This window comes from Nerophis lumbriciformis, linkage group LG07 (assembly GCF_033978685.3).
Source record: "Nerophis lumbriciformis linkage group LG07, RoL_Nlum_v2.1, whole genome shotgun sequence".
NCBI lineage: Eukaryota > Metazoa > Chordata > Actinopteri > Syngnathiformes > Syngnathidae > Nerophis > Nerophis lumbriciformis.
In genome coordinates, this window is record NC_084554.2 from 27,486,376 (window position 1) to 27,497,500 (window position 11,125).

At 34.9% G+C, this 11,125-nt stretch overlaps 1 protein-coding gene across 1 annotated transcript in view; it reads right to left on the bottom strand.

Moving 5' to 3' along the window:
• Nucleotides 1–5,284: 5,284 nt before the first annotated feature.
• Nucleotides 5,285–11,125, bottom strand: part of ankrd33ba (ankyrin repeat domain 33ba) — a 22,345-nt gene continuing 16,504 nt past the window's right edge. Inside the window, exons 2-5 of the mRNA XM_061965550.2 lie at nt 9,827–9,956; nt 9,603–9,743; nt 7,744–7,885; nt 5,285–7,650 (exon numbers count right to left, since the gene is read on the bottom strand). Coding sequence (XP_061821534.2) covers nt 6,906–7,650; nt 7,744–7,885; nt 9,603–9,743; nt 9,827–9,956 — 1,158 coding nt within the window. The 3' untranslated portion in view covers nt 5,285–6,905. The remainder of the gene's footprint in view (nt 7,651–7,743; nt 7,886–9,602; nt 9,744–9,826; nt 9,957–11,125) is intronic.

The following is an 11,125-nucleotide window of genomic DNA, read 5'->3' on the forward strand; positions in this document are numbered from 1 at the left end:
CAGTGCAATCTAAAGTTGGTTTGAAGCGGTTTTAAGTCTGCTCAAACATCCAATTCCAGCTGTGTACATGCTGCCTTCTATTGCTCGTTTCTATGTTTGTTTGTTTTTAAATGTGTGTATCAAAGTAAATGCTATAAATATGTGACTATGCAACGGCTGCATTTTTTTATAGATTCAAAATAAATACTAATAAATAAAAATGTTTTTTAAAAAGTGGATTTTGCAACGTTGCTAAATATGAAACCATTTTGTATTTTATAAAAGTTAGTATTTCCAAAACAAAAAGGTACCATAGCTACCTAGTTAGCTAGTGAACATGTACCGGTAGATTATTACATTGGTTTGGTAGTCACTTAGTATATATATATTTTTTAATCTAGCTAATCCTAGTTGTTTTGGGTTTATCTTCATTCTGCAGGATATATAGGTAGTTAAAAGAATGAACAAAACCAAAAATACATTAGCCAGTTCGCTAATTAGATTATTTAGTTTGTTGGTTACTTAGTCTCGAATTAAAGATAGCTAATGCTCGATAGATGCTGTACGTTTATCTTTGTTTTGAAGGATATATAGGTAGTTACCGATTGAATAAATCCAAAAATACATTGGCTAATTAGCTTGCTAATTAGTAGACATACAATATATACATTTATCTTTGTTCTGAAAGTTATGTTAGTATTAATCAAAGCTATCACCTTCTTATGTAGTTAGCAAGCTAATATGTAGATTGTTTTATTAGTTGGTTTGTTACATAGCATCAAATAAAAGCTATCAAAATCTAGATGTTAATATGTTTATCTTTGTTCTTGATGATGGGTAGATAGTTAAAGATTTAACAAAGACAAAAAAAATGGCTATTTAGCTAGATAATATACAGATAATCAAATTGGTTGGTTAGTTAAAAGCAAATACAAGCTAGTTAATCAGTATAATAAAGTTACAGTAGATAGATAGGTATACTTAAATCATTTTTCTGTGGGCTATATTACTGTAAATATATGGTTTAAATAAAGCAAAAACTACATTAGCTAGTTGTCTAGCTAATATGTAGATTATTTCATTGGTTTGTTACTTATTATGAAATAAAAGCTAACTAATGCTAGGTAGATGTTATACATGTGTCTTTGTTATAAAGCAGAGATAGGTAGTTTAAGATTGAACAAAACCAACATACTTTGCCTAATTAGCTAGCAAAATAGTAGATATACAATATATACTTTTATCTTTCTACTGAAAGTTATGTTAGACAAGCAATCACTAGCTTATCAAGTTGGTTTTATTTGTTGGTTTATTACTTAGCATCAAATAAAAGCAATCTAATTCTAAATAGATGTTAATATGTTTATCTTTGTTCTAGAGGATAGATAGATAGTTAAAGATTTCACAAAGACTAAAAATTATTTGGTTGGTAGCTAGCTAATATGTACATTATTGAATTGATTGGTTAGTTACTTAATAGCAAATAAGAGCTCGCTAATATGTATAATGAAGACACAGTAAATAGATATACTGTATGTATAGTTTAATCATTGTTGTGTGGGTTATATTTGTTATTTGGTTTCAAATATAGCAAACACTACATTAGCTGGTTAGCTAGCTAATATGTAGATTATTGAGTAGTTTGTTGGTTATTTACTTAGTATCAAATAAAACTAGCTAATTCTAGATAGATGTTATATGTTTATCTTTAGATAGGTAGTTAAAGATTGAACAAAACCAAAAATCCATTGGCTAATTAGCTAGCTAATTAGATGCAAAATGTATAATGTTAGCTTAGTTCTGAAGGTTATGTTACTTATTTAGTATTAAACAAAGCAAACAATACCTTAGTTAGGTAGCTAATGTGTGCAATACAGTAGATACATATACTTTTATCTTCGTGCTGTGGGTAATGTTATTTGGTATCAAACAAAGCAAAGACTACCTTATCTAGTTAGCTAGCTAATATGTAGATACTTATTTGGTTTGATTATTGTTACTGCGCTTTAGTTTCAAATAAAAGATAGCTAATGTAAAGATACATTGTATACATCTTTTTTTGTAAGACAGATAGGTAAATATTAAACAAAACCAACAATACATTGGCTAATTAGTACATATGCAATTTAGAGTTTCATCTCTGTTTTGGGGGCTATGTTGTTTAGTACTAAACAAAGACAGCACTACCTTACTGTAGCTAGTAAACTAGATATTGTGAATAATGAAGATAGGGCCGACAGATTAGTATAGGTTTATCATCCTTTTGTGGGTTATGTTATTTGGTATTAAACTAAGCAAAATATTATTTAGTTGGTTGGTTAGTTACTTTGTATCAAATACACCCTAGCTATGTTTATCTTCATTCTAGAGGATAGATAAGTAGGTAAAGGTGAAACAAAACCAAAACCGCATAGGGTAGTTAGCTAGCTCATGTGTATCATTTAGAAGTACAAGCTATGCTTTTATCTATGTTAGCTATTTTGTATTAAACCGAGTAAACACTACCTGAGCTAGTTCGCCAGCTAATATGTAGATTATTTAATTTGTTGGTTAGTTATTATGACATAAAAGCTAGCCAATTGATGTTATATGTTCATCTTCAGTCTGAATAATAAATAGGTTGTTAAAAATTGAACAAAAGCAGAAAATGCATTGGCTAGCGAACTAGCTAATATGTATCTTGCAGTAGTAGTTACACAATGTATACTTTTACCATCGTTCCAAAAGTTGTTTTTTGTGTGTGTTAATATTAAACAGCAAAGACTACTTTGGCTCGTTAGCTAACTACGTGCTTTTAATGAAATGATCAATGTTGAGAACAAAAATTACCTTTAGTTACTGTAGTTAAGTAGCTATTAGGGATGTGAATTTTGCAACAACTCACAATTGAATTCCTTTCTGATTCTTGCGCCGACAATTCGATTCAGATTCGATTTTCGTCTCATTTGGTATATAAATTGTAATAAAATCTTTTCAAAATGGGTTACATGTTACGAAAGCTTCTTTTGACTGCTGATGTATATAGCCTAAAAAAACACCTTTTTTCCCAAAACAGAATTGTAATGAATAAAAATTGCAGTTTAGATGTGAATTAATTAGTTTCGAGCACCAGTCGTAGCTATTGCATGGTTTGATAGCTGAGGGGTAAAATGTCTAACTGCAGAACAAATCTACTCCCTGCACTTGAACTAACATGTTTATTTTTTGTCTGTAGGAGAGAGTGTGTATCCTGCACAAGTCCTCTGGTTGAGCAGCACTTAATGACATCCCTCTTGAGCACACACTGCCAGTTGTTGACCACGTGACCTTTGGCATCGCAAGAACCAGCTTCATCCTGTCCAAACTGGACCTCGAAATTCATCAGTAAGTCAACAAGCCTCTGTTTGTCAGAGTCAAAGGAATGTCATAACCTGTTACACTGACAGATTGGACAACATGGCGCTTTAAAGTACAATCTAGTTGAGCACAAGCAAAACTTTGTGGAAGAAGTTTCTCAGGACATCTTTGATCGAGTTCATGTATAGTGCAGATGCTGATTTATTCATTTATTACTGCTTTTCAGAAATGGAATTCATTAGAATGGACGACCTACTTTATATTTGAGTCGTAGTCATTTCAAAGAATGGCATGAAATCATTAAAAAAGGCTTTACATGTATTACAGTAAAATAAAAATGATTACTTTATTACTAATTTAGAGAAGCAGTTTGAGGAAAAAAATACATTTTCAATCTCTGAATCGCAGAAAAAATATTTAATTAGAAATTATGTTAATGGTGCTATTTTCTAGCTACAAAGATGTGTTAGTACAAACTAGGAATCATTGCATAGAAAGTAAACAAATGAAAAATAGGTTCAGTCATGTGTGGCTTATTAAAATTGGATATATGCAAGTGCTGTTCTGCAGACAACCAGCAGGGGGCTTGGACCCAAATTCACTCCTGAAAGTGCTGATCCAGAACTAGGTCATGCTGTCTTATAACATGCTGAAAATAATAACTGTCGAATGAGTAGTGTAGTGATATTTTATTTTATCCTTATTATTGCAGGATTTGGGTCATAGAGGAGGAGGAAGAGCTCGCCTGTAGTGTATGTCATAATCTCAGGTTACACTGTAAGCAAACAGCTGGCTCAGCTACTGTCATGACCTAAATGTTGTGTGACACATTAATGCCCTTGTCTTCATTGCATACTCATACCTCCGTGTAGGACATAATGGTGTTATTATTAAGAGTAATGAATGTAACAAATGTAGTATAAGGAGATTTGGCCAAAATATTAGGTGCACTTGTGGCCCAAAAAAAATAGGAAAATGTTTGGCTGAAATGATGGAACAAAATATTAGGTGCAGCCATGGCTGAAATATTCGCTACATCAAAACTATTTGGTACAATCGTGACCCAAGAAATTAGGAACACATTTGGCCAGAATAATAGGTGAACATGTAGCCTATCCTAATTATTAGGTGCACCCAAAATATTAGGCACACTTGCGGACAAACTATCAGGTACATGTGTTGTCAACATTTTAGAAAGCTATTTGGCCAAAATATTAGATGCATCCAAAATATTTGGTACATCTGCTGCAGAAATATTGGATGCACTTGTTGCTAAAATATTTGTAAACCCGAGGTCAAAGTATTACAAAAAATGTTTTCCTAAATGCTCTTGTATGAAATATTAGGTTCATATTGGACCTAATTATTAGGTACCCCCAAAATTTTAGGAACATATTTGTCCTAATTCGCTATCTTGTATAAAATAAGTACACATTAGGCTTTAATATTAGGGACACCCACAATATTAGGGACATCTTTTCCTAAACTATTTATATGGTATAAATATTAGGTGCACATTTGGCCTACTTCCAAAATATTAGGAACATTTGTCCTAACACACTGGTATGAATTAAAAGGTGCACATTTTGCCTTATTAGGTGAACACAAAATATTTGAAGCATAATTGTCCTAAACATACTATCTAGTATTAAAATATAAGGTACACATTTGGCCTAATTATTACGTACACCCAAAATATCAGTATTTTGTATAAAATATTGGGTGCACGTTTGGCCCTAATTATTTGGTACACCTAAAATATTAGGAAAGTACTTGTTCTAAATACTTTCTCTGGTATGAACTATTAGTTATACATTTGGCCTAATTCGGTGCACGTAAAATTGTAGGTATACATATTAAATAAAGCCAACATGTCTGGTACACTTGTGGACAAACTATTAGGTACACATGTCAAAAATAGAAACCGCTAATATTATGAATCAAACAGTATACAGAAGAAGTATTTCTGTGAGCAGAAGTGTTTATTTCATTTCATTCATACCCTGTAAACACCATGCATCCATACGGAGCAATTACAGGTGAGAGTCACCAGTTTGTTTTCAAGTAAACATTAGGGCATTCCCAACTCATTTGATGATATTCAGAGAGTGACACCACCTTTCTGTCTTGGTGTTAATACTAAGGTAAAAAAAGATGTTACTATAGTTTAAAAATCCCATTTGAGTAGGAAGTGAAAACGGCATTAAAAAGCATTTTTATTGCTAGTATAAAAAATATACATGCAAAGTACATTCATTGGTTGGTCATCATATAGCAAAGTACAAAGCATGTCATTACAGTGTAATTGTAGATGCATAATCTCATGGAAACCTGGGTAATTAGCAGAAAACTGACATATTTTTAAGGTTGGTGAAAATATATATTTGTGATATAGAAAAACAACGTCCCCGTACTCTAACATCTTTTAACTGATAGCCAAAAATGTTGACGTGTTTTTGAATAAGTAACTATATAACAAAAATTGCAATTGTGGGTTATATATTACAGTACCTTACACGTTTAAATCGATACCAGTACCTTAGAATTTATACTGGTAGTCAACAGTACGCGTTTTCAGTATGTGTGATAATTGATGGAAGATTTTTTTTTTTTTTTACCATTTAACACTCCGCTGTGTCTCATTTGCAGCACTGTACTTTATTTTTATATTATAGTTTGCATGCATGTGCAATTCTAAGATGTTAGATGGCAGTAGTGTATAGATTACTGTGGGTTACCTTAGCCAGGAAGTAGTCTTTGCCATTAAGTTGAATTTGGCAGTATTTTCTTTTGTTGCATCTTAAAAAGTATTTATATTGTATGTATTGTTCTTATTACACACCAGCGGTTTGATTGTAACTTGGATCTTACTACCAAATTTGGACGTGTTGAAATTGCCATGTAAAATCTCTAAAGGTAATTGGTAGCATGCCTAAGGCAAATCCAATGTAAAATAGCATCGAGCTGGAATAAGTTGTACTTTTGAGCGCCTTCTGTTTGCTTTGTTGGCATGGAAAATTGTAATATTACCTTGAGCTCTGAGTGCTGCTTAAGTGCTTGTTTCCTGGCCAAGTGCTTGAGCTGGTGTGAGTCTGAAACCGGACGTGACGTCACGTGCAACATAGGTATCAAAATATGGCACCTCTTGATTTTACGTGAATCGGTACTGACTTTGGTCGGCATCTATAAAAGTACGGAATTTGACACCCTGTCAAGCATTGTGAAAAAATTGTTTGCAAGATTCATATTTTTGGGGGAAATACATTGCTGGAAAATAGTGAACTTTACGATAAGTAAAATATGTTTTTGTTGTGTTCGAGTTACTCTGTATTAGTGAAAAACTAACTTCAAAGGTTGGAAAAACTAGAAAATGTGAAGAAAACAAAGTTTTGGTCGAGTGGACTGCAATAAATATGATTAATGAGTTCACTTCAAGTATCAAGATGAAGTCCATCCTGAAAATGGCAGCCATCTTTAATTTAAGATTATAAAAGCAGCATTGTCTTGTGTTTTAGAACACTGCTGGGAATTGTAAACTCACCCTGAGTCAAACATATTTGCTTTTGTTTTTGGTGTCGTGTGCATTGAGACTACTTCCTCTTCCCGACAGTGAGGTGCGTCTTGCCTATGGCCTCGAGTCTCCTCCTTTCAGCCTCCTCCGCTTTCCTCCTCTCCTCTTTGAGCTCCTTGTATCGCCACTTGGGGATCTGCAGCAAGTGCCTACCTCCTCCATCTTTGGCACTGCTCTTCCTGCGCACCTTTTCTGGCTCATAAGTGGGCGTGGGGGCTTTGGACACCCTCACCTTGGGAATGGTCCATCCCGGCCTGACGCTGCTCCTCCTGAGCACCATGTGCAAGGGAAGCAGGCTGGGCCTTCGTAGCCCGGCTCCGTTAAAAGACAACATTTCCAAGCTGGAGCTCCTCGCTCGAGGCACTGCGTTTTGCGGCTGAAGGCTGGCCCGCCGGTCATGTGAGGGCTTGGGCACCAGTGTGACCCTGGAGTTCTGGAAAAGCTGGAGGTGGGTGTCCACCCTGTCCGGGTTGATGGCGCTGAGCTCTTTGGCTCGCTGGTGGCGGATGATCTCGGGAACCGCGTAGCGTCGTTTGCCCACACTCGGAGGGCTGTTTGGACACACCGTATGACAGGTGACTGCGATGAAAGGGCTCCTGATGGCTGTCGTCACACACACCAGGTGGTCAATTATGCCGGAGTCCTCGGGGTTGGTAACATTGGCGATGTTGAAGACATCGCGCACTGTGTCCGAGAAACGCTTAAGACAACCACGGGGCTCCCGGGCTTTGGACACCAGGGATGCCAGCGAGGGCCATTCTAGACTGTCAAAGCAAAATGGCTGTTAGTTCCCTTTATCAATTAAACAATCACTCATATTATTATTTAAAATACAATTAGGGTAGAAAACTTTTTACCTGTATGCATCGTTAATTTGGCGCGGGCAGGGTCGTTCCAGGAGTCTGGCCATCACCCAAGCTGTTTCATAGCGGCCAGTGAAAAATGCCCATTCCCTGGCGGTCATTTGACGGCCACAGTCCAGTGCATTCAGGGTGGCTCCTGCAAGCAACACAATTTGAAAAGGTATCAAATCAGATCTGTGAATGCGCCACTTAAAGGGTTTCCCATTGGGTTGAGTTTTTTCTTGCCTTAATGTGGGATCTGAGCCGAGGATGTCGTTGTGGCTTGTGCAGCCCTTTGAGACACTTGTGATTAAGGGCTATATAAATAAACTTTGATTGATAGGCTCCAGCGACCCCAAAAAGGGACAAGCGGTAGAAAATGGATGGATGGATGATTGACTTTGAAGGGTGAAGTCCTCCTTGGTTATTTTATCCTAATGGCTTGTCTGAATAAGGCGAGGAGACTAGAATTGAAGATGAACAATCTGTTCTCCAAATGAAGTACAAAAAAGTAGCAATACCAGCGCTGTGCTCTAAAAAGTCTGGCGCGCTCTCTCTAGATCACAGGTGTTAATCTCGAGGCCCGGGGGCCAGATCTGGCCTGCCACATGGTTTTATGTGGCCTGCAAAAGCCTGGAAATAATGTACATCAATAAAACGCCTCATTTTTTTTACTAAACTTATTACTTCTTTGAATTGTAACAGAACCATGACATGTATTGCATGTCTTCAAACTTGACAATTATCTGACCATGCAAAAACACTGTCAACAGGTGTCCAAAGTGCAGCCTGCAGCTCTATTTTGTTGAACTGCAGCTTATTGTTGGATAAAGAAATAACAGTCAAAATTGTCAAAATGTTTATTTTATTTTATTTTGTTAAAAAAAAATAAAAAAGGATAAAAACAGACATTTTATTTACAGTATTTATTTTAAAGACGACTTAGGGTCAGCTTTGTGTGATAAGTGTTATTCAATTTTATACGTGTGTTATTATTAATTATAAAATTAAAATTTCAGCTTGTTCTCATTCTCAATTCTTTTTTTTACTGTTGTTTTTAGACAAATCTGACACTAAATTTTGTCTTTGAGTATATGTGATGTTTTTTTAAACTTTTTTTTACAAAATAAAAATAAAGAGACCGCTATATATTCCAAAAAATGTTTTGTTAGGATTAAATTGTCCCCCTGACTTATGATTTCAAAAGCAAGTACATGTGTTACAGTGAAGATAAGGTACTTTTAAAAAAATAAATAAATAAGATAAATAAATTAAAAAAAATGTTCTTGAATAAAAAAGATAGTAAAACAATATAAAAACAGTTACATATAAACTAGTAATTAATGAACATTAGTAAAATTAACTGTTAAAGGTTAGTACTGTTAGTGGACCAGCAGCACGCACAATCATGTGTGCTTACGGACTGTATCCCTTGCAGACTGTATTGATATATATTGATATATAATGGAGGAACCAGAATATTAATAACAGAAAGAAACAACCCTTTTGTGTGAATGAGTGTAAATGGGAGAGGAAGGTTTTTTGGGTTGGTGCACTAATTGTAAGTGTATCTTGTGTTTTTTAGGTTGATTTAATAAAAAAATAAAAAATAAAACGATACTGATTATAAAAAAAAAACGATACCGATAATTTCCGATATTACATTTTAACGCATTTATCGGTCGATAATATCGGCAGGCCGATATCGGATATCTCTAATTATAATTCATATACATGCACTATAACATATTGTAGCCATCACTGCAACGTGGCCCATTGTGTCCATTAATCTTAATGCGAAAAAAGTATGACAATTCGAGCAAATTCCACTGTAATCACAGACTAGAGGTAGAGTAACATTTTAAAGATATTACCTGCCATCATGAGCGATCGCACACACTCGACACGACCCTGCATGGCAGCTTTCATCAGAGCCGTGAAGCCGTGACAGTTTCTCCTCTCGATGTCCAAGCCTGAGTAGTAGTTAAGCAGGTAGTTGGTGATTGTCACGTGACCTGAAGACAAGACATACTTCTGATGTGTGTGACAATCGCACCATACAAGTTTGAAGTTTAGCAGAGAACAGCAAGAGTCGTACCTGCTTGTGCTGCAGTGATGAGGGCAGTGTTGCCTTCACTGTCCTGCCAGTTAGCGTCCAGATACGGACACTGAGACATCGCTATGACAACATCGACGTAACCTTGGTAACAAGCAACCAGCAGCCCTGTCTGAGAGGGAGGAGGGGTTAAGAAATAAAAGTTATAGTATGAAGAATTTATAACTATGTATGGTGATGCTTGCTCAAGCTTTTCATTTAATCAACTAACTGGAGTCATTGGGAAAAGATGGAAACAAATAATTAATTATGGAACTACTAAATTATTAGTTTGTAAACCTCTAATAAGAAATTCGAGTTGGCAAAAAGGAACTAAAATAAATAGAAAAATATATAAGTTTTATTTAATAAAGAAATCTTTGAAGGCTGCCCCATACAACACATTTGGAAAATGGGAGGACTTTTTTGACTGCCCGTTGCCGTGGGATGCCATATTCAAACTAATCTATAAAACTACTATTGATGTGCAAAATCGTTATTTTCAAATTAAAATTATTTATAACTTCTTACCCACGGGGAAAATTTTAAAATTATGGAATATGACAGAGTCAGATGACTGCCGATTTTGTTGTCAGGAGTCTGAATCCACCCTGCATTTGTTTTGGTATTGTCATATAGTGTCTTCTTTTTGGGTGGAAGTTGAAAAAATGTGTTTAAGGATTGGTTTGTTTATGAAGCTTGATGTGGTTTCTGTTATTTTGGGAGAGTTCATTGACAATCATGATTTAATCAATTTAATTATAGTACTCGGTAAAAGGTTTATTTTTAAGGCCAAAAACAGATATTCACTTAGTATTACTTTCTTTAAAACATTTATTCAGTATTTTTTAACTTTAGAAAGTTACTTGGTTGAAAACGATAATGATGCCAAAAAACATAAAAAAAGATGGGAAGTCCTCAAAGGCTTATGTTGAAAGTGTAATTATTTATAGATGATATGCTATCTGTTGTTGTATTCCCTAACTTTTAGTGACCTGAACATAAGCTGGACTGTACATACTTTTTTGTTTTTGTTTTTAAAATGTAATTTTGTTTATAGATTATATGCAATCTGTTGTGTTCCAAAATTTCCTGTGTTTTTTTTCTGTTTTTTGTTTTTTTTGTTTTTTTTGTTTTTTCTCAGTGTACATGAATGAAGGTGTGTGTTGCTGGACCCGACTTGGACATTATCTGGACTGGACCTGGTTTAAAAAAAAAAAAAAACCTTTAAACGAAGCTAATTTCATTTACAACCAGGTCTGGTGAAGATAAGGTCCTTTCTTTCCTTTTTTATTTATTTAT